Raw genomic sequence first — 27,664 nt, forward strand, 5'->3', positions numbered from 1 at the left:
TTATTTTTAACACTTCGTACTAATAGTATGCTAGTGCTTCCAAAGAAAATGTCCTCAAATGGTAATAGAATTTATCAGAGGTTATATGGGTTCTGTTGCTACCTTAACTCTTCATTTCTACTCTAAGTGGCAAGCCTCTAAAACAAAAATGTTTTTGTCACAAAAGATTTACATACGTCATAAATCTTCGTTTGCAGACATGTTTAGAGCATTTACTAAGCGCAAAAATTTATGCTGAAGAGCTTTGGTGTATCCAGAGATAAGGATTCCTACGCTGTTTCTATTTTTAAAGACGGTTTTGTTCTTTTGGAGGGGAGGGGAGTCAGACGTTAAATTAGGGTTTTGTTTTTACCTCACTGACCTTGGTCTCCTGCAAAAACAGGAGGTCAAAACTTACTTTAAAAAACAGGTAATACTTTCAAGGATTTAGGTTCTAAAGCAGGACCATGGGTTCTTTATGTGTTCATACAGAAGGCGAGGTCTGTTAAAGGACAGAAAAAGAGATTAGTTTTGTTGTTTAATTGGATTCCTGTGGAGAGCTCAGTGCCCTGGAAGGCTGGGCTGCTCACGTCCGTCGTTCTCCAAGCACTAGGAGAAAGAGCCCGCTCTGACGGGTAGAGAAGGTGGGTGCGGGCACCACCGCTTCAGACGGCCTGCTCCGGCCTTAGAGGCCTCAGGGTGCCGTCGACGTGGGCCGCGGCCTCTAAAGAGCCCACGCCGCCCGAACGCCCGCGGGGCGCGCGGCCACGTCGCTCGCCACCTCCCTTCTGAGCCGGGCGGGTGCAGGCGAGCAGCGGCAGCGCCCTTTCGGCCGTCTGGAAGCTCGGTTCCAGGAGAAAGGCCGCGAGGGCGGGGCTTGGGGCGGTGCGGAGCTTTCTCCTCACCTCGCGGTCAGCCCGGGCGAGGAGAGGCCGCGTGGGGCCAGGGCGGAGCGTCACATGGCGCGGCCCAGCCGGGGCTCCGCGTTGGCGGTCACCGAGGAAGCTGTGTAGTGCGGGAAGCCTACAACCCACACCGAGGAAGGATGGGTCAACTAACGAATGTTTCACCACAGCCCACACGCCTAAGAGGGAATTTGAGAGCGCATGGGGGAGGGGTGGGGAGAGCAGGCGGTTCACCAAGAGCACGCTCCGTACAGAGAGCAGTAAAGTGGAGAGTCAGACATGCGCAATGAGCTCAGGGTGGGTTGGCAGCGGGGAGGGGCTGGTGTGAGCGGGCTGATGTGTTTATCCGGTTTTCTGGGTGGGCGCTCAAAGCGCACGCGTCAGGGCAAAAGGCGGCGGAGCTGGGTACTGGAATGCGCATGCGCCGAGCGAGCCGGTAGCTCTGGCAGGGTGTGGAGGGGGCTCTTAGAGGAGAAGCAGGGGAAAAGGGAAGCGAAGGGAAAGGAAAGGCCGGGGGGAGGGGTGAGAACGTGGTCTGCGCATGCGTGCGAGCACTAGCGACGACGGCGGCGGGGGAGTCTCGGGGATGACAGTGGCTTTGCCCGTTGGGGTAACGGTCGTCGTCGCCGGCAGGGCCTGAGGCGCCGCACAGCCCGCGGGATCCATTAAGGCCGCAGCAGCCCGGGCCCTACCGAGCTAGAGTGGCGCGTGGAGTCGGGGTGAGGGCGGCGAGGCACGAGGGGAGGGGCCTGCGGCGGGGCCTTGCCGTGTGCGCTGGGCGGCGGCGGGGCCTGTCGGTGTGAGCGCTCGCCTCAGCCGCGGCCGGCCGGGCGTCGTGGGCGGTGGCGGCCGTGGTGCTTGGCGGAGGAGGCGTCCGTGTGTGTGGCGCGGAGAAGATGGCCGGGCAGTGAGGGGGCGGCGCTTGCGCCTGGTGACCTCGGAGTGAGCGACTGAGGAGCGAGGGGCGCCGCCGCGGCCCGGCCGGGCCTGCTCCCCGCCCCCTCCCGCCGCCGCCGGCCCGCGCACTTCCTCCCCGGCCCTCCCCTCTCGGGCGGGGGCCTCCCCTAGCCGCTTCGCCACCTCAGGGAACAGCCGGGCTCTAACCGCTGGGGCGGAGAGCCAGGCTCAGTCCGGACCCCGCGTCCGATATGGAGAGAGCGGCGGCGGTCTCCGTCAGCCGCAGCAGCAGCGTTCGCCGCCGCCGCGGTTCGGTGCACTAGATCCAGGAAGCCGACGCCCGCGCTGCCGTCCTTGCCGTCGCCGCTGCCTCCGCGCCGGGCGCTGTGATGGAGTAAGGGCCCCGCAGCCCGTGAGAAGCGTGCCCGCCTCTCGGACCGGGCCGGGGCCTGCTGCCGCGCCCGCCAGCCCGACCACAGGAGGTGCCTCCGCGTCCAGGGATGCAGCTCGAGCGCAGGCCGCCCGCCGAGCCGTGGGGCTAGACTGAGCGCCGCCTCCGCCGCGTTCTGCGCCCCGCGGCCGCCCGGGACGAACTCGAACGCTGGTTTCTCCCTCGCTCTTTTTTTTTTTTTTTTTCCTACTCGGTCTGCAAGTCTCAGGGACGGAGGAGGGGCGCCAGGGCCCCATGTGTGGGAGGACTGCTTCAGCTCCACAAACTTGTACGGATTTTGGTTACTACTTTGGCCAGTGGTTCTGCCCCGATTTCCTCCGAATTGTTACAAACTCGCTGTTGTTCCCTGGCTGCTTACAAAGTTGGATCCGGAATTTCTCTTCACCCGGGAGCCAACGGTGTCGAAGCGTCTGCAATGAACCCGGTGAATGCTACTGCTCTCTACATTTCCGCGAGCCGCCTAGTGCTCAACTACGACCCCGGAGACCCCAAGGCGTTTACAGAGATTAACAGGCTCTTGCCTTACTTCCGACAGTCCCTCTCGTGCTGCGTTTGCGGTGAGACGCTTTTTATTGTTCCCTTTTCAATGCTGGTTTAAAAAAAAAAAACCAACACTCCGGGCGATGGTAACAGGAACGGTTTGACGGCCGGGTAGTTTGTATTAAGCTTTTGTTACTTGTGTGGTAGTGCAAGGTCTTTAGTTTTGAAACTCGCCAGAGGACTTTTGCCCGGCATTTGAGATAGAACCTTCTAAACCGCCCTGTACGGCGGCCTCAATGTTCAAAACTGTTTAATTCGCCTTAAGTCAGCTCTGTACCATTTCTGGTGGTGGGTTTTTGTTGTCTTCCCTCCCCCCCCCCCGCCCCGAAAGAGGGGAAATCATGCATGCTGCTGCCTTAAAATTTTTTTTTTTTTTTTTTTTACTGTTTCGATAACAGAACTGACAAAACACCTATCTTGGTTAAACCTGGTTTACACATGTACATGTGGCGTGTTTGCATTTCTCCAAACGTGTTAGGTGTGGACGATGGTATAGCGGGTGAACTCGCTGCGGAACTTTCCCCCCAGGTTCTTTTAATGCTTTGACAGCTTGACGGTAAACAATGATCCAGGGCAGACTGATGGTACTAAGTGCTTTTTAGCTAGTGGGGTTTTTACAGGATTACGTTTTCTTTGGCTTTACTTTATCTTGGCTTGGTAGAAAGTGATTTTAGGTGTTTTTGTTCAAGAAGTATTAGTTCGTGCTGGGCAGGATATTTTCCAAGTTATTTTTGAGAGATGAAGTTGTCTAATATTAGTGTTTCCAAAATGGTAATAACTTGTGATTATTATCGAAGTGATTGAAACTTATTTTTCAAAAACACACCTGGACTGAAAACTTATTAATATAAAGGAAAGGGCAACTGGCAGAACCAAAACAAAATAGTAATACTCCACATTCTTATTTCTCCAAAACTTCTGAGGTTTTGTTGATCCTCTTGTTTAGTCAGAATTTGAGAAATTCGGTCGTTTCAGGCTTTTACTTAAAGATAAATTTTGCGACTGTAGTGGCTGAAGGGAGAAATAGTATTCATCTGAGATTCAACATTTTCTGTATAGCTCTGGGGCAAAGCACGGAAGGAGGGTGCAGAAAAGGTGAAGAGGTGTTTTTTTTTTTTTTTTTGCACGTCAGGTACTTAATTTAATCTCATAGACATTTAAGTAACAGTGTTCGAATGTGATTAAGTGCTACGCTCACTGGTAACGGAGACTTAACCTTTATAGAGAAGCAGTTGCCCTGGGTAAATCAGGTAACTGCCCCCGGACCTCAGTTTCTTAACGTGTAAAATGAGAGCTTTGGGCTAGATTCACAGTATCCTTTCTGCTCATATTTTACAAATATAAGAATTTGCTTGATTTCAGCGTTCTATCCCACCTCATTCTCCCTCTCTTTTTTGTATGGAGTACTTTATTTTATGCCTTCACAGCTTTTGATAGTCCGTGGAATGAGGAGATGGGGCTGCTGTAACAACTTTTTACACAAACTTTTCTGGGAGTGGGGGTTGCTACTGTGGTAATGTAGAGGGCATAAGCCAGCCCATCCTGGCCTGCTAGAACTGCAATCAAGAGTGATGTCATGATCCAGGTAACACTTGAATATCTGGTAGGTCTCCTTTTTACAAGATAGAGGGAACTTAGCTCTCTAAGAGGGAAATGGTAGTTTTGAAATAGTGTAGGTGCTTGGTTCTTATTAGTAACTTCAGGACAGTTGTGGTCTAATTGAACATTTTCTAGAGTCTAACCTGGATTTTAAAAAATGTTATTAAAGCTACATTAGAACCTTTTTTAAAAACCAGTTTGACAACTGAAAAAGGAGGTTTTCTGACATTGGGGCTTGGTATTATTCCTTTTTCAAATGTCTCTTTCCCATCATTCTATGGGAGAGATTTGTGGGTTCTACTTTGCCTTTATAATTAAGTAGCCTGCATAAAATTTCAGCATTATAGGTGTAGGTTCAGTTTTTTCCCCTTATCTCTTTGGATGTAAGTCTGTGGTTATCAAGAGATGGGAAAAAAAAATTGTTATTTGTATTCAGAGCCAACATTTTTCATTTTTGTACCAGATACTATCCTAGACCCTTTCTTCTTAGCTGAAAAGTAGTTATTTCAATTAACAGGGCATGTGCAGTCTTACTTAATAAGGATAAACAGATATGTAAAAACTAAGTTTAATTCTCTTGGTGCTTTAAATAGGAAGTTTGTTTAAGTATGTCCTTCAGTGTCTGACCCCGTCCTACCTTTTCAGCTTTGTATTCAATTGCCTTCATATATAATTTCAGTCAGTTTAGTATTTTTGTCTTTTCAAATGTACATACCGTATGACTTCCTCCTCTTTTCCCCACCTTTGCACTCTGAAATTCCTTCTACCTAATATTTCTATTCTGTATGGTCTAAATCCCTCCTTAGTGAATTCTTTGTTCTAATCATAGGCACTTTGAACTCTTGTAGAGCAGTTTTTATATAAAATTATTCTATCTTAGGGTAAATACTAAGTTTTTGTACATTTTTTGTGTTCCTTCTGCCTCATTCTTTCCTATCCAGTGACTTACTTGCATGTAGGTGTTTATGACAGACTCAGAGGAAGAAAGTGAGGAGGTGGGGAGGTAAAATCCTAACTTTGTTACTTTGCTGTCTAGGCAAGTTATTTTAACTTTTCGCCTGAATTTCCTCTATGTACAGAAGGGGATAGTCAGGCCTTCTTTAAGTTTTGTTTCTCCAAATCTGTGTTATATGTGAGTTTATTTTTAAGGGGGAAAAGCCCTTTGAACCCATGAGAACAAGTGTGTGGACTTGGTTGTCTGGCTTGGCATTCCTGCTCTTGTAGAGAGGTAGACAAAGGTAGGGGGAAGTGAGAGATTGAACTATCAGTTCAAATATTGTGAGTGAGTGAAAGTTGCTCAGTCGTGTCCTACTCTTTGCGAACCCATGGGCTATACAGTCCATGGAATTCTCCAGGCCAGAATACTTGAGTGGGTAGCCTTTCCCTTCTCCAAGGGATCTTCCCAAGCCCAGGGATCGAACCCAGGCCTCTGGCATTGCAGGCGGATTTTTTTTTTTTTTTTTTACCAGCTGAGCCACAAGGGAAGCCCTTGTGAATATTGTGAAACCTTGAGTATTCACTGGAACTACAGGTTTTGTTATCATTGTTCTTTGAAATGTTAATAAGCTGATTATCACTGCTTGTTTTTCAGTTCTTTGAATGTTTAGACTTTCTGAAGCTTCTGGTGAATGGGATAGCAATGCTCCAGAGTTATTGTTGTTTCTAGGCCACAGACAGTGTTACTGCAGGTACTAATTTTGTGTCAGTTTTTTCCCCTTGTTATAAATGTTGAGCTTTATTATTTTGTCATTTATCTTGAAGTATGTAGAATTTACTTCTGATGGCATGAGACTTCATAAATTCTAAGGATTTTAAGTTTTTTGTTAAGCTTTTAAGTCCTCAAATGCTGTAATAAGTTTGATATGTTAGAATCAAATACTGTTAGAACTGGAAGGACAAGATAAGTGAGTGGAAAAATATTACTCTCTGACATATTTGGAGTCCTGTAAATTAATCATGGTCACATCTCTACTCAGGGACGTGAATATTTCCCTGATGTTTTAAATTCTAGAAACGAAATAGTTTTGGCTTTTACTGAATAGTTGTGAAACTTTTGGATATCCAGTTTCTCATTTATAAAATAGAAAGGGGCTGGAAAATAGTACCACTGACAGGCTGACCAACTTTTGAATGTTACAGTCTTAAAAACCAAGCCCTATTTTTTCTTTCTACTGTTAACTCTCACATTGCGTTACCAGGTAGGTGGTTCCCTGAAGGTGAGAATCTTCCTGGTCTTGGTCACCTCTGTAGCCCTGCACCTGACAATTACTGGCTCAATGAGTATTGTTGAATGGATGAAGGTTCAAAGTAGGAAGGATGTGCTCTCAGAATAAAGTGTGTGCCTTAAAATTGAATAGATTTAACTTCATGAAAGATGACTTTCATTTTCCTTATTTGTCTCATTTGGGCATTGTTTGTGGGACCACGTTGGAATTAGTGCAGTAGATCTCAAAAATCTCTTTCGGTTCTGGAATTCTGATTCTTGAAGCAGAAGTACTTTGTCTTTTGATTGAGTAAACAATTTATAAATAGCAAGAATCTTCTAAAATGAAGTTTGAACATGTAGCCTGGAGTGACTTAAACTATCTTTTAGACAGTGGCTGAATTTAAAGCCATTTGTGTAATGTAAGCATTACACTAATTTTTAAAATTTTTATTAATTTATTTGGCTGTGCAGAGTCTTAGTTGCAGCCTGTGGGATCTTCTGTGTTTGTTGAGACAGGCGAGATCTTTGGTTGTGGCCTGTGGGATCTAGTTCCCTGACCAGGGATTGAACCTGGGCCTCCTGCATTGGGAGCACGGTTTGCCACTGGACTACCAGGGAAGTCCCTATGCTGCTGCTGCTGCTAAGTTGCTTCAGTCGTGTCCGACTCTGTGCGACCCCATAGACAGCAGGCCACCAGGCCCCATCGTCCCTGGGATTCTCCAGGCAAGAACACTGGAGTGTGTTGCCATTTCCTCCTCCAATGCGTGAAAGTGAAGTCGCCCAGTCGTGTCTGACTCATAGCGACCCCATGGACTGCAGCCTACCAGGCTCCTCCATCCGTGGGATTTTCCAGGCAAGAGTACTGAAGTGGGTTGCCATTGCCTTCTCCGAGGGAAGTCCTTATACTGATGTTTTATATTTATGTTTGTTTCAAGTGTGAGTTCATTTGATACTGTATTTTTTTGGTACCTAAAATCACTGTAGTAAAATTTTTTTATTTTAAGCACATAATATAAATATAAAACTTAACCACCTTAACCTTTTTATTAAAAGTTAATTTTTGGTTGTGTTGGATCTTTGTTGCTTCTCGTGACTTTATTTTTGGTGAGTAGGGGCTAGTCTTCATTGTAGTGTGCGGGCTTCTCATTGAGGTGTCTTCGCAAAGAGTTGGACACGACTGAGCAACTGAACTGAACTGAGTGGATTTCAGTAGTTGTGGTGTGTGGGCTTAGTTGCTCCAGAATCTTCTCAGACTGGGGATCAAATTTGTGTCCTCTGCATCGGCAGGTGGTTTCTTAATGACCGGACCACCAGGGAAGACTGTTAACAATTTTTAAATGTATAGTTCAGTAGTGTTGAATATGTTTACATTGTTGTGGAACAGGTTTCCACAACTTTTTTGGTCTTGCAAATCTATGCCTAACGAGCAGCCACCATTTTCTTTCTTCCCCCCCAACCCCTTGTAACCACCGCTGTACTCTCTGTCTTTCTGAATTTGACTGCTGTTACTGATTCCTCATATAAGTAGAATTATATGGTCTTATATTTGTCTTTTTTTTGACTGGTTTATTTCACTTAGCATAACGTCTTCAAGGTTCAAGCATCAGATTTCTTTCCACCTTTTGGCCACAGCACATGTGGGATGGTAGTTCTCCCACCAGGGATCAGACCCACACCCTTTGTGTTGGAAGCACAGAATTTTTACTACTGGGTAGCCAGGGAAGTCCCAGGATTTCTTTGCTTTTTAAGGCTTAATAATAATTCTCTTGTATGCATAGCACATGCTTACTTTATTCATTCATCCACTGTTGAATGTTTGAGTTGCTTCTACCTCTTGACTGTTGTGAATAGTATTAAGAACATGGATGTGTAAACAACTCTTTGAGACACTGCTTTCAATTCTTTTTGGTGTATATATACCCAGAAGTAGGATTGCTGAATTGTGTGATATTTCTGTTTTTATTTTTTGAGGAACTCCATACTGTTTTCCAAAGTGGTTGGTACCGTTTTACAATTCTGCTGGCAAAACAGGGTTTCCAGTTAGTTTCTCCATGTCTTTGCTAACACTTGTATTTCCTGTTTTGTTCTTGATTATTTTTTTAATGGTAGCCGTTCTGATGGGTGTGAGATGATCTCTCATTGTGCTTTGTATTTCTCTGGAGGTTGGTGATTTTTGCATATACTTGCAGTCGTATATCATCTTTGGAGAATCACTGTTTTTTTAAATCTTGAAAATTTTTATTTTGCTTATAAAGTCTTTATTAATCAGTTGTGATGTTCTCAGTGCTGGAATAAAAGATGAATTAAGACACATAGCCCCAACCATATGTTACTCAGTGATATGGGAAAGACAGATAAGTAAACCAGCAATTATTGTGTGTTAGAGGCACTTATACCAAGTCTCAAGCATTATAATAGAATACTCATATGTTAATTTTGTCACACATGTAAAAACCTCAGAAATTAATGGAGTGGTTCTGTCCCCCCCACCCGTCTCGCCCCCAACTTGTTTTTGAATAGCTGTTTGGGTCAAAGTTTGGGCAATCCTGATTGGGGTTAGAGCAGAATTTGGTTTACCAGTTTTTTCTTGGAACTTAAGTTTGCCTCTGATCTGGGAAGAATTCTTTGCCCAGTCACCCATGTAACTCTTTGCAACTTTTTCGATTGTAGTCCGCCAGGCTCCTTTCTCCATGGGATTTTTCAGGCAAGAATACTGAAGCAGGTTGCAATTTCCTCCTCCAAGGGATCTTCCCAGCCCAGGGACCAAACCCACATGTCCTGCACTGCAGGCAGATTCTTGACCACTGAGCCATCGGGGAAGCCAAAGGAAGAAAATTATTTAGTATTATGTGTTGGCAGATACTCTTATTTTAGATATATTTAACTGTTGGTTTCTTTTCCTAAGAAAAATCTCCTTTTTACAGTTTACCATTTTAGTGTTCTAAAATTATTTCTAAAATGTTAGTTCCTACTTGGTTATGTTTGAAAAGTCAAAGTCTCTCAGTTGTGTCCAACTCTTTGCGACCCCCATGGACTGTAACCTGCCAGGCTCCTCTGTCCATGGAATTCTCCAGGCAAGAATACTGGAGTGGGTTTCCATTCCCTTCTCCAGGGGATCTTCCTGACCCAGGGATTGAAAGCAGGTCTCCCACATTGCAGGCGGATTATGTTTATGGACAGTAAAATTGCCTTAGGGAAAGGATGCACTATGCATTTTTGTGGATGCTGAGTGAGAATAGCTTTGATCCACAGCCCTTTGTCATAAGATAAAACCTACTGAAAATGTAGTAACAATTCAGGGCAGAAACAGTATGGTACTGTAGAATTAAGCAGCAGAAACTGTTTCAGTCTAGTGGGATCTAAGGGTTTCCCAGTGTCTCAGTGGTAAAGAATTCACCTGCCAAGCAGGAGATGCAGGTTTCATCCCTGGGTCAGGAAGATCCCCTGGAGAAAAGTGAAAGTGTTAGTTGCTCAGTTGTGTGTGACTCTTTGCGACCCAAGGACTGTAGCCTTGGGCTTCTCTGTCCATGGAATTCTCCAGCAAGTTATACTGGAGTGGGTAGCCATTCCCTTCTTCAGGGAAGATCCCTGGGTCAGGAAGATCAGCTGGAGAAGGAAATGGCAACCCACTTCATTATTCTCGCTTAGGAAATCCCATGGAGAAAGGAGCCTGGCGGGCTACAGTCCTTGGGGTCTCCAAGGGCCAGGGACATGACTTAGTAACTAAACAGCAGCAGTAGCAGTTAGATCTAGGAAATTTGGGGCTTGAGCTGAGCTAAGAGGAATGGTGAAAAGTGAACATTTTCAACAAGACTTAAGAGAGAACATTTGGCTTGTTTAGGATGCAGAAAATCAAGTTTATTTGTAATGAGTCCTTGTAGGGGAGCCCATCTGTGACCCATAGTGGTAACTCAGGGGCCTTTTGTGGGAGGGAACCTTGATGTCAGGCTAAGGAATTTGACATTTACCATATGACTTGTTCTTTTTCACAGTGTGTTCTATAGGTCACCAAATCAAACCCACTGAAAGAGATTGTTAAAATACAGATTCCTGGTTATCAGACTGATTGAATTGAAATCTCTGTGGGCAACGCCTTGTAATCTGCATTTTCTCCCCCCTCCCCCATATGAGGAGCAGAATTTGGAAATCCCTATTACCTTCGAGAAATATTTTTAAAGTAGGAGAGTGATGTGATCAAAACTTTATTTTAGAAAAGATTAGTTTGGGGATGGAATTTAGGATTGATTATTGGAGTAAGGTGAAATTTAATTAGAAAGGATAATATGTATCCTTGTTATAGAGGCCTGAATAGTGATGGGAGTGAAGAGGCAACACCCTAAGATAATGCAAAGGGAAAATTTTGTCCTCTTTATAGTTATAACATTTTAATTCTTTGATATATACTGTAGTATATTTTGTTTTTGGCTAGGCATTTTCACTGTGAATGGGCTAAATGAGATATTTCCTCCCGTTAAATTTATAAAAGTACTAAATTTTACAGATAAAACCTGGCTTGTCAGGTACTTGGGAGAGGTTTCAGTTAAGGTAGGAATTAGTGGAGTAGGAAATGGCAACCCACTCCAGTACTCTTGCCTGGAGAATCCCTTGGACAGAGGATCCTGGTGGGCTACAGTCCATGGGATTGCAGTCGGACAAGACTGGGCGACTGACACACACACAAAATTGAGGAGATACTTGATAGTGCAATACACTCCATCTATTCTCCCATCTCCTGCAGGAAGCAGGATGGGGCCGCCAGCACCTGGGAGGCAAGATGGCTCCTCCCCGCCCCCCCAAATCCCTTCTGGAAGTCTTGGGGCCTCAGTGCCTGCAAGAGCTGCTCCTGCTGCTGCTGCTAAGTTGCTTTCAGTCGTGTCCGACTCTGTGCGACCCCATAGACGGCAGCCCACCAGGCTCTGCCATCCTTGGGATTCTCCAGGCAAGAACACTGGAGTGGGTTGCCATTTCCTTCTCCAAAGCATAAAAGTGAAAAGTGAAAGTGAAGTTGCTCAGTCGTGTCCAACTCTTCGGGACCCCATGGACTGCAGCCCACCAGGCTTCTCCGTCCATGGGATTTTCCATGCAAGAGTACTGGAGTGGGGTGCCATTGCCTTCTGCCTTGGGCAAATAAGAGACTAAGTTGTTTACTGGCAAAAAAAAAACAAAACACAAAAGATAGGAATTAGGACCAAGTAGGCCTGGGGAGAATGAAAAGAAGGATGAAACAGTAATGATTTGATGATGCCTGGGAGTTGGGATTAGTGAGGAAATATTATTGGAAATGTGTTTAGGAAAGGCTAAAATTGAAACACTTTAATTTTGTGCCCTTTCCTGGAAACCTTGATTTTAAAATGATCTTGTATGCTTTTTGGTATAGTAAAACAAACAATATAGCTTTTGACTCCTGGGATTGTGGTTTTCATTCTCTCAAATTAATTTGAACATTCAGTCCTTTTTTTACAGTCCTTGTTTTCATTACATTGATAGTATACCATCATTAATTGGTTAATGCTTTATTGTATTATCTTCTCTTGGAGTCCACCTGGCTATTTTAATCTATAATTTGATTTGTTTTTGTGAGTTCTGATTAAATTTTATCTTTTATTTTAAAAGATAGTGTTTCAGAATCCTTATTCTAATTTGTATTTCTCTCTGTGTCCCTCACCTTTGAGTTTTCTTCCTATCCATTTAGTTTATGTTATTGTCTTGTCTCTTTTAAACATTATTTTTTGTTGCTTCCATGTCAGGAAATTAATTCAGATAATTTTTTTCATTTTAATTACTGTATGCCTGGCCATTTTCATCTTTTCCCTGTTCTGACTCCATAATATTTTAGCAGAGTTTTTCTTGTTCATTGCCTTTCTGCTCAGAAACATCTGGCTTTGTCAAGCTATTTTTATCTAGTTTTATAGCCTGCATATTTTGTGTATGTTGACTTTAGTTTGTCTATTAATTAGCATTTGCCCTTTAAAAAAGTAATTATATTTCTGGCTGAGCTTGTTCTTCATTGTTGCAAGGGCTTTTTTCTAGTTGCAGCAAGCAGGGGCTACTCTTGCTTCTCATATCCGTGGCTTCTCTTGGGTTGTAGAGGTGTGAACTCAGTAGTTTTGGCATGTGGGCTTACCCCACTGTATGTTGGATCTTAGTTCCCCAGCCAGGGATCGAACCCATGTTCCCTGCCTTGGAAGGCAAATTCTTAACTAACCACTGGACCACCAGACAAGACCACGTTGAAGTTTAAATCTCTGTCTCCTTTTCTCCCAGGTGGCACAGTGGTAAAGAATCTGCCTGCCAATGCAGAAGATGTGGGTTTAATCCTGGGTCAGAAGATCCCTGTCATAGGAAATGCAACCCACTCCAGTATTTTTGCCTGGAAAATTCCATGGACAGAGGAGTCTGGCAGGCTACAGTCCATGGGGTTGCAAAGAGTCAGACATGACTGAGCTACAGAGCACGGCATACACTCCTGTTGTGAAATTTGGGACTCTGTCCATATATAATATGGGATTATAAAATTAGAAGGGAGCATTCCAATTCAGGTATCCTTGTGATGGATTTCTGAATCCCCTCCACAGTTAATTAGTTGATTGCCCAGCTTATGAGTCAGCTTTTTCAAGATACGACATAAGATATGACTGGCATATTCTTTCCACCAGAATGTCTGAGTGTCTCAGAGATCTTTTAATGATGTCATTGAGCTTGCCAGTTCAATTTTTACATAGATTTTACATGGAAGGTTATTCTTCCTAATGAGAATTTATAAAGCTTTAGACAGGAAGATAAATTGTAAAGCCATTTTCATCACATCAAATAATCCTTCCTGTAATATTCTTGAAAATTCGTCCAAGCCTTTTCCTGAATACCTCTGGGGTAGGGAGCTAAATTTTACTCTGCAAAATAGCCCTATCTGTTTTGAAGTGTAGAATTCTAATGTTGAGATCTTGAATTATTTTGTGAAACCATATCTGGATAAGAATCACTGTTGCTTTATCTTGTTTGGCGTTTGGGATAGTTATTGGTTTATGATGTTTATGGTCAACTAAAGCATTTTCATAAGTTGGTTGATGGTGTGTTTAGATCTTCTCTGTCATTACTGATTTTCTGTTTTGTAAATTTTTGAGAGATGTTGTTATCTCTAGCTGTGATTATGGATTTAGCAGTTTCTCTTTGGAGTTTCTGTCAGTTCTTGCTTTGTGTATTTTGAAGTTCTGTTTTTAGGTACATAAAATAATTCTGAAGATATGGAATATAGATAAGATATATAATGTAATAGTTATAGAACATAGTTGATCAACATCAAGTTGATTTTTAATGTTCCGGTCTAATCCTGTCATCTATCATTTTTAGTTATGTGGCTGTTTGGTTTTTCTACTCTGCATGGGTCATATTTTTCTGCCTTTTTTGCATACCTAGTTAATTTTTTTAAAAATGTATTTTTGGCCATACCATGGATGCAGGATGTGGGATTTTAGTTCCTCTATCAGAGATTGAACCTTGTGCCTCTTCCTATGGAAGTGTGGATGGAATCTTTAACTACAGGACTACCAGGCAAGTCCGTACCTGGTTAATTTTGATTAGATGCTAGATACTGTGAATTGTACCTTGTTGGTAAAATTTTACCTTGTGGGTGGGTGTTTTTCTCCTATTCTTGAGCTTTGTTCTTGAGAATGAGGTTAAGTTACTTGGCAGATAGTCTGACCCTTGATCCTTTTGAAGCTTGTTTTTTTCTTTTTTTAATTAAGGGATAACCAAAGCAGCCTTTGGGGCTGATTTTCTGTACTACCGAGGCAAGAACCTTTTTAACTACTCTGATGCCTCGTGAATTATGTGGTTTCTCACACAAGGTGGTGGGAATAAGAATTGTTCTGCTGCTTTGGAGTTACAGGTATTGTTCTTTTTGCTCCTTTCTGGAGGTTTTCTCTCTATCCTGGGGTGATTTCCTCATACACACGGGCTAATAATTTTTTACTCAGCTGAAGATTTGAAAAGGGCCATGTATGAATCTGCATTCTTTCACTGTTCAGCACTCTAATCTCTGGTGTGCTCTGCCCTGAGGCATCTAGCTGCCTTAGCACCCAGTTCTGTCTTCTCAGCCCAGGGAGACCCCTGGGCCTTGTCTTGGTTCTCTCTCCTTGTGCTGTGGCCTGAACATTATTTCTAGACAGTAAGCTGGGACAGCTTAAGTTGTTTGTTACTCCATCCAGGGACTGTGGAACCCATTGGACAATATATATGAAAACCATTGTTTTGTCCAGTTTCTGTTTCAGTTAGGAGAGTAAGTCTGATTATTCCAATTTGTCTGGAAGCAGAATCAGATTAAATACAGTTCTTTAGTTATACTTAGCTATATCTTAGGTGCTTGGTAGCCACATGTAGGTAACAACTACCTTATTGCATATGTAAAATATTTCCATCATTATGCATAAAACAGTTCTACTGGGACTTCTTTGGTGGTCCAGTGGTTAAGACACTGCACTTCCACTGCAGGGAGCACAGGTTCAGTCTCTGGTTGGGGAACTAAGATGCTGCATATTGTTGGTGGCCAAGAAATAGAAGGAAAAAAAATAACCTTAAAATAATAAAGTTTTATTGGACAGTGCTAACACAACTAACGAACTTAGGTTTATTCCTGAAAGCTGTGGGAGCATTGAAAGATACCTTCAATGTTTTCATCTTAAGTTTTGATTTTTAAAACATTGAGCCCTTAAAACATTATGAACAGATCACTGGAGCTCACCACTATAAACTTAAAAAAAACAACTTTCCCAAATCAATGAATTGGATTCAAGCAGGTGTTTCACAGTATTCATGTAGTGAAGTGAAGTGAAGTGAAAGTTGCTCAGTTGTGTCTGACTCTTTGCAATCCCATGGACTATATAGTCCATGGAATTCTCCAGGCTAAAATGCTGGAGTGGCTAGCCAATCCCCTCTCCAGGGTATCTTCCCAACCCAGGGATCGAACCTAGGTCTCCTGATTGGCAGGCTGATTCTTTACCACTGAGCCACCTGGGCAGACCTCATGTAGTAAAAGGTTTCCATTATTTAAGAAAAAGGAAAATAACTTTTTTTCTTCCTTTAAAATGAAGCAGTTTGAGATGTCAAATGACTACTGGACCAAATCGTGTGCCATACTAGTGAATAATTTTGCCAAATCATTCTGTTGTGAGGGTTTTATATGGTTCTGTTACTTCAGTTTAGTTTAGTTGCTTGGTCATGTCTGGCTCTCTGTGACCCCATGGACTGCAGCACGCCAGGCCTCCCTGTCCATCACCAACTCCTGGAGTTGACTCAAACTCATGTCCTTTGAGTCGGTGATGCCATCCAGCCATCTCATCCTCTGTTATCCCCTTCTCCTCCTCCTGTCTTCAGTCTTTCCCAGCATCAGAGTCTTTTCCAGTGAGTCAGTTCTTCACATGAGGTGGCCAAACTATTGGAGTTTGAGCTTCAGCGTCAGTCCTTCCAATGAATATTCAGGACTGATTTCCTTTAGGATGGACTGGTTGGATCTCCTTGCTGTCCAAGGGACTCTCAAGCGTCTTCTCCAACATCACAGTTCAAAAGCATCAATTCTTTGGTGCTCAGCTTTCTTTTTAGTCCAGCTCTTACATCTGTACATGACTACTGGAAAAACCATAGCTTTGACTAGATGGACCTTTGTTGGCAAAGTAATGTCTCTGCTTTTTAATATTGCTGTCTAGGTTGGTCATTACTTTTCATCCCAGGAGCAAGCATCTTTTAATTTCATGGCTGCAGTCAATATCTGCAGTGATTTTGGAGCCCAAGAAAATAAAGTGTGTCACTGTTTTCACTGTTTCCCCATCTGTTTACCATGAAGGGATGGGACCAGATGCCATGATCTTAGTTTTCTGACTGTGAGTTTTAAGCCAACTTTTTCACTCTCCACTTTCACTTTCATCAAGAGGCTCTTTAGTTCTTCGCTTTCTGCCATAAGGGTGGTGTCATCTGCCTATCTGAGGTTATTGACATTTCTCCTAGCAATCTTTATTCCAGCTTGTGCTTCATCCAGCCCAGCATTTCTCATGATGTATTCTGCATATAAGTTAAATAAGCAGGATGACAATATACAGCTTTGACGCACTCTTTGTCCCTATTTGGAACCAGTCTGTTCCATGTCCAGTTCTAACTTTTGCTTCCTGACCTGCATACAGATTTCTCAAGAGGCAGGTCAGGTGGTTTGGTATTCCCATCGCTTTAAGAATTTTCCAGAGTTTGTTGTGCTCCACACAATCAAAGGCTTTGGCATCATCAATAAAGCAGCAGTAGATATTTTTCTGGAAGTCTCTTGCTTTTTCGATGATCCAGCAGATGTTGGATATTCTACTAACTTAGTCATGTGTTAATGTTTTTTTAATTCTTAGTAATATTGTTTTAGTTTTTTTAGTTCTTTGTATATCCACTCAATGGTCCATTGGTTAGGGACAAGAAACATTAAGAAAATTAAGTTGCTACTGAAATACTAGTTAACAAGGAACACAAAAACACTGATGATTTTAAGTATCTGGCTCATGATTATTATTGCCCCTCTCTGTAAGTTGTCTGTGTTCTGTTAATATCCTGTATATTAACAGAGTATAGGTAATTATCCAAAAAGAAATATTAGCAAGAAAAAATAGTGATATATACGTGTATATATTCTCAGTCGCTTCAGTTGTGTCTGACTCTTTGCAACCCCATGGACTGTAGCCAATCAAGACAGGCTCCTCTGTCCATGGGATCCTCCAGGCGAGAATACTGGAGTGGATTGCCATTTCCTACTCCAGGATATATATATATTTGGCCTTTTATTTTTAGAGAATAAAGACTATGCTTGCTGTGCTACTTGAAGTGTTTGTAAATACCAAACACTTCATCATTTAGTAACAGAACACTAAAAGTTTTTCTAGTGAAAGATGAATTCCAAATTCCAAGTCACATTTACAGTTTTGTCCTTGTATAATGTGTTAAATTTTAGCCTATGTTTTTAACATTTGTAAGTCTACAAACAAGTCATTTAAAAATAAATATTGGGGGGATGTCCCTGGCATCCCAGTGGTTAGGACGCTGTGCTTCTATTGGGCTTCCACTGCAGGGTGCAGGTTGCGGAACTAAGAACCCACATGTTGTGTGGTATGGGCCAAAAATAAAAAAGATACATTGCCAAAATGCATTTTATTACATAATTTAAATAATACAAGATGTAGTCCTTGTTAATGGGAAGTCAAAATTTGTATGTTTTATTAAAATTAACTCATAATTTTTGATAATACTCTGATTTTAAAATTTTCTTTTTTGAAACCATTTAATCACATTTCTTAACTGTTTAGAAAATTGTCCAGGTTGAAAGATGGCATCAAGGCAAAAAAGGTAAAGTATCTTTAATCCTGGTTGTCGATCAGAATTTGTTAGGAAGCTTATTCAAAATACATATTCCTGGGCAGTCTTGAGTCAATCTGGAGAAGGCCATCTACATAATTCTAATACTAATCTCTGAATAAGAGTACTGCTGTCTTTGAATTCTCCTTATGTGAGGTTTTATAGGTGTACTTTAAAAAATATGTATGTGCCAATAAATTAAGTAATATGGAATTAAGCAAGGGCTTCCCTGGTGGCTCAGTGGTAAAGAATCCACCTGCCAATGCAGGAGACGCAGAAGATGTGGGTTTGATTCCTGGGTTGGGAAGATCCATTTCTTAGAGAAGGAAGTAGCAACCCACTCCAGTATTCTTGCCAGGGAAATCCCATGGATTTCCAAGAGGAGCTTGGCAGGCTACAGTCCATGGGGTCATAAAGAATTGGACACAACTAAGCGACTAAACAACAATATTAAATGAGCAAGTTTCTTGACAGTTTTCAGTTTTAAGATACTACTGTAGATTTTGGGATGCCTTTCCAGGAGGATATTAAAGCAAACCTATTACTGCATTCTGGTATAATGAAACACCAGTTTGGGAAATTTGAATCTAGCTTTATATTGATTTATTCAGTTAATGTTTGGTTGTTCAGCGATGAATCAATTGTGCCTGACTAGCCTGCTTTATCTTACTGCTAGTTTAATGAGAGATCATCATGGCTTTGCTAAAATATGAAAATAACAGAATATTACAAAAGTACTCTGTAACCACAAAACACTCTATAAAAGTCTCTTCTACATAATTATAAGATAAATGGTGTCTGGCATTCTTTTAATATCTTACTAGAATATGAAATGAGGTATGACTTGAGTTTATGACTATGCTGTGGTTTATATATCATCCATTTAATAATTTATGGTGTTTGGTCTTTTAGTTTATAATGGTAGTTGACTGGTGAAGCCTACTTACCTTGTATCAACTACTGACATCACCAAGAGTATCAGGAAATATTTTTCATAGTTTTACATTGACTAAAGACATAAAAGTTAAAGAAGCTCTGAAGTTTAATTATTCAGATGTTCAGTAAACAGGTTGGCTTGAGTAACATTCATACTTTTAAAATTGCAGTATTTAACAGTTGATTTGCATTTTTTATTACACAGCAGACTAGTTGTAATCCTTTTTCCAAAACTGGAAATGCAGACTTTGTGTCTTTTTTTTTTTTTAAATCACCCTCCCCCCACCGCCACTCCCCTGGTGTACATAATTAGCTGTCACTGGTCTGTCAGTAAAGTCGTGCTTATTTAAAGTGATGTAAATGAACTTTAAAATAATTACTTGATCAAGCAGTCAAAATACATCTGTGTCACCATTTTTAGTGATTGATGCATATCTATCATCATACTCCCTGATTTTAAAATGCACCTTTTCTATCATACTATGAAATTATGGATATTTGTGCTAGATATTTTAAAGAAAAGTTTACAGGTCTGTGAAATCTAGACGATCAGGGGCTATAATGATGGTTTGGGGCATAGCTGCTTGAATATTTAATTAAACAACTAATAATTTCCTTGAAATTTTAATTTGTTTGGATTTGTTGACTTTTTGAGGCATGTATTTGCTTTTTTTTTTAAATCTGCTTTTTAGTTTACGACTAAAATTTATGCAAAACTTTAAAGGAACATGTTTTAAGCGCTGCTTAATCAAAAATTTAAAGAAGAAAAACAGACCTGGATAAGCAAGCTCTGCCAAGAGGAAGATGGAGCTGTCATAAGAGGGTTCTCTAATCTCATTCATTTCCCTTTGATTTGTGCTTATTATTCTTCATAGTAGCACTCATGAATTTTGCCTAATGAAAAGATTTGAAGAGGTTTAGACTTCAACATATGTTTGAAAAAGGTATATTGGGCACAGTGTTATAAGACTAGTAACAAGTTTTAAAAAGAATAGTTTAAATTGTCTAAAAATTAATTCATCTATCCCCATTTGCTAAGTGATACATAGCATCTTTTTATGGTATTGTAATTTTTGTTCTTAGTTGAATCCAGATTATTATTCCCATGTGTTTATGTATCTAGGAGATCTCTTAATGTTGTTTCAAAACATACTTTACGTCCTTAATTTTGGGGTGTAATTTTGGTGCTGTAATTGAGTGATGTAGAAAGATCCAAGTATTTATTAAATGCACAGTGCTTGGCACAGAGCTGGGCCTTAGAAGTTACTGCTTAAGTGATTAAAGAAAGAGGAATGTTTTTTTAATTGAAGATAGCCTGAACAATTAATTCTTCATTTGGAAGAGGTGAAGAATGGGGATACTTAGATCAGTAGGTTGAATTATGCAAAGATTATTGACCTTTGATTGATTATGGAAAGGTTATTGACATCAGTAGGAGAAGTATATTTTCCCAGTCTTTTTTTTTTTCCCTCTTCAGCTAAGACAGTAAAAGAGATGATGTATTTTATACAAGTTACATTTAGCCACAACTGAGTACAGAAGTAGTCCAGAATATCTCAGGTCCAGGGCAAAGGACCCAAAGGGACTGCTTTGTTATGAGCAAGGTGGGTCTCTGAAAGGTGGTCTAGGTGATTAGAATGGCCATAGTGTTCCAGATAAATTGAGACACGTTCTAGATAGTTAGGCATGCAGTCCAACAGTTTATATGAGTGTCCTTGGCCCATTGTTTCCCTTGTTTTTGGCTTCTGTGGGTGTACAAGTTCACTTGGCCTCTGCCTCATCTTTTGCGCTTTAGCCTGCACATTTCTTCTTCCTCCACTTAACTTGCACGGTGTGGAGGTTTCTCAGGATGATGCCAAGGCTGAGAACTCTCCCAGTCTTTATATGTGCCTTGGTACTGCTGTTGGAGATTGAATCTAGGCTGAATGGATATAACTCAAAGTCAGCATAGTTATTCTCACATCACAGGAAGAATAGGGTGTTTGTATATACTGGGGTTCATTACCATCAATTTAATGCTACTACTAGCTTTACTTTTATAGATGAATTATAATATGTTCAAAAGTGACATTGCTTATAAAAACCAGCTCATCCTAATCATAAGAGTTTAATATGTACATATTTACTTATTTTATATACTTAGTGTTATGTACATACAACATTTAATATATATACACATAGTCTTTAGTTAAGATTTCTCATGCTGTAAATTCATAGACTGATGTGTAGTCTGGGGTTTTTTTGTTGGGCTGTCTTCACAGAGGAGATAATACAATGCTTTATATTATCATGTATGTTCACTTAAAATATTTAAGATTAACTTTAAAAATAGAGCTTGGTGTATAAGAGAATCCAGGCAGGACTCTTGTAGCTCCAGTTTCTATGCAGTAAAGATTTCCTCACCTTCACGAAACTATTATTGGTCATCCATTTTCCCCTTTGTTTCACTCTTCCTGCCTCATTCACTGTTCCTTACTGCCAGTACCCATTCCTGTCTTGTATCTCATTCCCTCAAAAGGTTTTATATCTTGTGGTTGTTGATTCTGCTATGCCTAATTTCAGTAATTACTCTTTTTGATAAGTGAAAACAAAAATTGTCTGGGTGGATGCCGTGGACTTAATAGCAGATGTATGGATGGCTACCTGTTAAGTAGAAAGAATACTAAGATTGGGAATCAATAGACTAAGCTTCTGTTTCTCTTTGTAACTAGCTATGTAATTGTATGGAAGTCCATCTTGGTTAAAATGAGACTGTGGAACAAGTTGATTTCCAAGGTCATTCCCAACTCTAATGTGCTTTTTATGATTCATTGAACATTTATTAGGTGCTGGCTTATGTGCCAACACTGGCTTAAAGACACAGAGATAAATTAAGTTTCTGGCCTTGAGTAAGTGGAGAAGGCAATGGCAACCCACTCTAGTACTCTTGCCTGGAAAATCCCATGGACGGAGGAGCCTGGTAGGCTGCAGTCCACGGGGTCGCTAAGAGTCGGACACGACTGAGCAGCTTCACGTTCACTTTTCACTTTCATGCACTGGAGAGGGGAATGGCCACCCATTCCAGTGTTCTTGCCTGGGGAATCCCAGGGATGGCGGAGCGGGATCGCACAGAGTCGGACACGACTGAAGTGACTTAGCAGCAGCAGTGAATGGTGACAGTATAATGTGATAAGTGCTATAATAGGATGTGCAGACTCCTTTTTGAACAAACTGAGGGGCAGCAATTAAGGAAAGGTTCCTCTTGGAGGTCATAGTCAAGTCATTTCTTAAAGAGTAAACAGTTTACCATGCAAGGAATGAAGAAGGTCTTTATAGGAAGAGCAAATCACAGAGGAATGAGTAAGCAAGCATTGCTTGTTTTGAAATGGCCAGGAGAGGATAGAGTATGGAGTTTGTGGAGAAAGCTTAATGGTACAAAATTTTTGGGAATAAGGTGAGTAGGGGCTAGATTCTGAAAGGCCATATGTCATTCCAAAGACTTTGGGTTTTAAAGGTTGCTTGAAGGTGTTTTTAGTTGTTCCTTTGTGAAGTATTTTGTAAAGAAGAAAGATCATCAGATTTATGTTTTAGAAACATCACTTGCTAGTAGTATGGAAAATGGACTGATGGAAGCAGGTGAAGTTAAGTCAGGAAGATATGCTATAGAGAACCCTTACAGTATTCAGGATGAGAAATGATGAGGGTCCAACTAAGGCAGCATGTCGTTTGGAGTGGGTGTGGGTAGGATGGGCAGTGGGGAGAGAGGGAGAATATTTAAATATGTAAAGCTGGTAAATTTTAAATCATGAAAAAATTGGGGCAAGTGAAAATATGGAAGCTTTCATTGAGTTTTATTTTGAAACTTTTATAGAAAATTTCATTATACAAAACAGGACTCGAATATCCCTATCCTTTCAACAGTGATATTCAAATGTAAAACTTCTGGTATACTATAGATCTTGCTGTAGAATCTTAGCATCATGAAATTTTGGAGTTAGATCTTAGATATTTAGTCACTTTATAACTTTAAGAAATGGGCTGCTGCTGCTAAGTTGCTTCAGTCGTGTCTGACTCTGTACGACCCCATAGATGGCAGCCCACCAGGCTCCCCTGTCCCTAGCTAGTCATTTTTAAAGGCAGAAATCATACACCTTTTTTTTTTTTTAAAACTCAAAACTCATCAGATTGGGACAGCTAAAATGACTAATCATAGTGGTTGTCATGTATACACTACCCAAATCCCCACTTTAGAACTGAAGGATTTCATTTTCTTAGTTACTGGGAGTGTTACTGGAGTTGTCAGACCTCTCTGGGAATTGCTGCTGGCTGAAGAGAGACACTAACCCACACTTACATTCCCTTCCTTGGAGTATCTTGCATCCAAAGACTAGTCCATTAAAGACCTGGCTCTCTTGCCAGGACAACCTTGAAGAGCCATCTCAGCTTGAGAGCTGTGGGGTTGGTCTGAGGCCTTTGCTGTGATAGATCCTGGCCTAATTTGTTCTTCTGCCCCATCCTTCCTTGCCTGATAAACTTTCCACTCTCTAACGTCTCACCCAAGAGTTTGAATGTCTAGGAACTTTATTTCCAATACTGATGAACTTTAAAAACTTATTTTGATTTGTAACAGATTTGTCAACTTTGAAGGATTTAACATCTATCGGTTTTTCATGTTTATGAGAAATATTCAGGTAAATGTTGAGTCACATAATAATGTAATGAAAGGATGGAAAAAAATTATTAATTTGTGTGTGTGTGTGTGTGTTAGTTGTTCAGTTGTGTCCAACTCTTTGTGACCCCATGGACTGTAGCCTGCCAGGCTCCTCTGTTTGTAGAATTCTCCAGGCAAGAATACTGGAGTGGGTTGCCGTTCCCTTTCCAGAGGATCTTCCCGACCCAGAGATTGAACCCGACATTGCAGGCAGATTCTTTACCATCTGAGCTACCAGAAAAAAAAATTCATTATCAGAACATGTTTTGGTGTGGAACAAAAAGGAAAGTAACTTTTATAGTATGGTACACTTTTACCAGTGGTATTCTGAAGTTGAATTAATTACCACTGGCTTTGTTCAAACTTGGTATCACTTATGAATTCAGAAGAGTTTGCCAAGACTGATCATATCCTTGCTTGCTTATACTAAGGAGTTGTGCCTATTCCTTGTACAGAGAAAGGGGCAAGCTGATTTGAGACCTAGTTGTATAGTTTGCCTATTTATTTTGGTGCTGTAGGCCTTTTCCTCAAACTTAGGCTGCTTTGTTATTCTTGATGCTGGCAGTGGTTTTTGGTAGAGGTAGGGCATGGCAACAGATCTTAGCTTTGGTATATTAATATTGCAAAAGTAGTGATTTGAATGATCTATGTTAAATCTGTTTAATAAAAGGAACATTTTATGACTACTCCAAAAGCCATAAATATTTTTACTGAGAAAATACAACTTCTGAAAAATTTTTTTAATGCCAGAATTAAAGCCCTCTTCTAGGTTTTTAAAATGTTTTCCCTTAAGTTAAACCTAAATTTGGTTTACATTTTTTTATTACATTTATTTAAATAATTAATTTTGTTAGGTGTGGTAATAACATTCTGATTACTTAAGGAAATGTACTTTGTACTGATTTATACTGATATATAGAGATGAGACTTGCTGGAATTTGCCTTGAAATACTTAAAGATCAAAAGATGTAGATGAGCCAAATGTGGCATAATCTAGATAATTACTGAATCTGTGTGATAGGTATTTGAAGGCTAATTTTACTACTCTCTGCCTTTGGAACTACTATAATAAACAGTTTCACAAATTTAAAAAGCATTAAAAAATTCTGGTATTGAATATCTTAGTAAATTACTTGCCAACAGTTATGTATTCTCAGAAATTCCCAGGACTATTATGGTAATCTAAAACTAAATCTTAAGTCTCAAATTACAAGTATCTTACTTGGGGATGGGAAAAGTTAAGGAGAGGGAGAGTAAAAAAGGAATTAGTTACTTTCATTACCGTGAGGAGTAAAAATGAAATTTAATCTTTATTAGGGTCAGTATAGCATCATTTAGTATTAAGGCACATTATATCAAATTCATTTAGTTACAGGACAACTTGCATTATGTAAAGGAAGGTAATTCCTATGATATATTGCTGATTAAGAATTCAAGTCAGTGCAGTGAGAAAAACCTTTTGTCATGAACTACCAATTTTTAAGGTCTGAAGATGTGTATTTTTGAGCAAGTCTTTTTGTGCATGAGTTTGAAACTGGATATAAGCTAAGCAAGTTAAACCTCTTCCCAAATACTTCCCAGTTTTTATGGTAGGGTCTACCAGTAAGTGACACACTTCCTCTTGATGCAAATTGCCCCTCCATTTTACTTTCTAGGGCAAGATGTATTTTTACCATTTAAAAAGTGTTCTTTGATATTTCTTAATTTTGTAGGCAGGAGTTTCCTTAGGGACATATAGTAATTATATGGTTAACATTTGGTTCTAGGAAGCCCTTGAACTTTTTCTTCCTTCCTTGTATCATTGGAGCTGCCTTCCTCGTGAAGGGTAAAGAGAACCCTCTGGGAAGCTTTTCAGTATTAGGATACTTAACTGAGTGCATGAAACAGGTTTGCCGATAGGCATCTTCAATAGTAGATTAAAATTTCAAATATCTTAGTTGAGGAATGGTTGGGCAATCCAGTAGGTAATATGTGTCTACATGGCGGAAGTTCTTAAGAACTCAGTGGTGGTAGAATTATGAATTTATAAATGATAGTTTTTGTGTTTTCTAGCCTGTTTTCAGTTCTCAGGATTAGGCATAGTCAAAAACCTCATCAAAGAACACAAATGTGTAGGGGATAAGTCCTTTAAAGGTGCTGGGTAGCTCATGATTAACATGACTGGTGAAAAGAAAATCAGTGATGGAATGAGGGCAAGAGATAATCCTTACTTTTCACTTAGCTTGTATAATCTGCAAATCATTGTTGAGTTGCTAAGTTGTGTCCGACTCTTGTGACCTCATAGACTGTAGCCTGCAGGCTTCTCTGTCCATGGGATTTTTCAGGCAGGAATACTGAAGTGGGTTGCCATTTCCTTCTCCAGGGGATCATTCCAACCCAGGGATTGAACCTGCATCTCCTGCATTAGCAGGTGGATTCTTTACCTCTGACCCACCAGCGGAGCTCTTAAAATGATACTCAAATTATGTCATTCTTCATTAGTTATATTATTCCTATAAAGTGAAACTTCTCATCTATGATTTGGTTATTTAGTGGTTTAGCTCATATATAGGTAAGTCAGAATAAACACTTGCTTCTTGTCTTTGTTGTTGCTGTTGTTTAGTCCCCTTCTCTAGAGGATCTTCCCGACTCAGGGATCGAACCTGAGTCTCCTGTATTGCAGGCGGATTCTTGTATTGCGGAGCCGCTGGGGAAGCTCTTCCTCTTTATTTACCAGTTTCCAGACTTAATGAGCAGGTTCACTAGCATCCTGAAGCTGATTTTCTCCCTTTTAAAAAAAATGAACTTCAGAGATTTGACCTTTTTTAGGTGTGCTTTTATATTCCATTGCATTTATGCATGCTCAGATTTTCTCGTCTTTGGTCACTGAAAGTCTTTTCAGGTTTGCTCCTGAGTCTTTTTAAACATTATCCTGATCTTTCATAGTTTCCTTGTGAAATTTCTAGCGTAAGATAATCAAAATTTATCTCTTCTAAGTTATGTCACAGATGTAGAATCCACCATTTGCCCTGATCCCTTTGAACAGGAAATTGTTTTTTAGCATTATTAACTGAGTTCATTGCTGCTGTGGTTGGTTCCTGTTTCCATGCCTTTTCATGGAAAAGTGTATAGTGCTAGGAAATATGTATGTCTGAGATAAAAACTTAAGTTCGTATTGATAAATCCAATTGAAATTCAGGACTACCAAATTTTTAATTTTAACTTTCATATCTTACAACATTTTCCTCCTTCTTACTAAAAAAATCAGGATTTTCAAGAATGTCAGCATTTACTTGACCTCACAATTAGACACTATCACTTTATGGTAACTATCAACACTACCAGCAACAAATATAATTTCTGAAAACAAAACAAGAATATAAGGACTAGAGTCAATTTTCTGTTTTAAAGTTTAATATTTGAAATAGTTAACTGAAATGGTTATACCATCAATTTGATAAATTACAGTTACTTGTTTTGCTTTTGACTTGTAGGCGTTTCCTTTAAATTTATATAATTATGTAAAATATTTACATGATTTGCAAGTTAAAAGTTACAAAACAGTTTAAACCCAGAATGCTGCTGCTGCTGCTGCTAAGTCGCTTCAGTCGTGTCCGACACTGTGCGACCCCATAGACGGCAGCCCACCAGGCTCCCCCGTGGACTAGTGCTATCCTAGGTCATTTCTCTTTGTTCAGTCTCCCCATCTCAAGAGGGTAACATATTTTATTTTTTAGCTTTACGCTTTATCCTTTTAAGTGTGTACACATCTCTCTCTCTTCATATTTTCTGTACTCTTCCTTAGATTAAGTCAAGGGTACCTTAAAGGATTCCTGCATTGGATGGAAAGCAGGTTGGACTTGGTAACTACAGAGGCCTTGCCTTAAGGTGTTTTTATTTATTTTTTTAAGTGTTGTTGCAGCCATCACCACGAAATGATGTTAGAACATTTTAATCACCTCAAAAGTTCTATTGAGCCTACTTAAAATTAACCCCAGCTCCTGCCCCTAGACCTGGGCAACCACTATTTCTGCTTTTCTGTCATTTCTAGACATTTTATATAATTGTTGTGCTTAGTCGCTCAGTCATGTCTGACTCTTTGCAACCCT

The 27,664-nt window shown here is 40.6% G+C and overlaps 1 protein-coding gene across 2 annotated transcripts in view; it reads left to right on the forward strand.

Annotated features, from left to right (window-relative positions):
* Positions 1-382: 382 nt before the first annotated feature.
* The window catches only part of MSL2 (MSL complex subunit 2), a 33,844-nt gene continuing 6,562 nt past the window's right edge, over positions 383-27,664 (forward strand). Inside the window, exon 1 of one of the 2 annotated variants that reach the window (XM_061420936.1) lies at positions 383-623. Coding sequence is in view for 1 of the 2 variants with exons in the window: in XM_061420931.1 (XP_061276915.1) it covers positions 2,648-2,789 (142 nt within the window). In the remaining variant the exon portion in view is untranslated. Of the gene's footprint in view, positions 624-2,647; positions 2,790-27,664 lie in introns of those variants that run through there. The other variant, XM_061420931.1, reaches the window with a different exon arrangement.

This window comes from Bos javanicus, chromosome 1 (genome assembly GCF_032452875.1).
Source record: "Bos javanicus breed banteng chromosome 1, ARS-OSU_banteng_1.0, whole genome shotgun sequence".
Taxonomy (NCBI): Eukaryota; Metazoa; Chordata; class Mammalia; order Artiodactyla; family Bovidae; genus Bos; species Bos javanicus.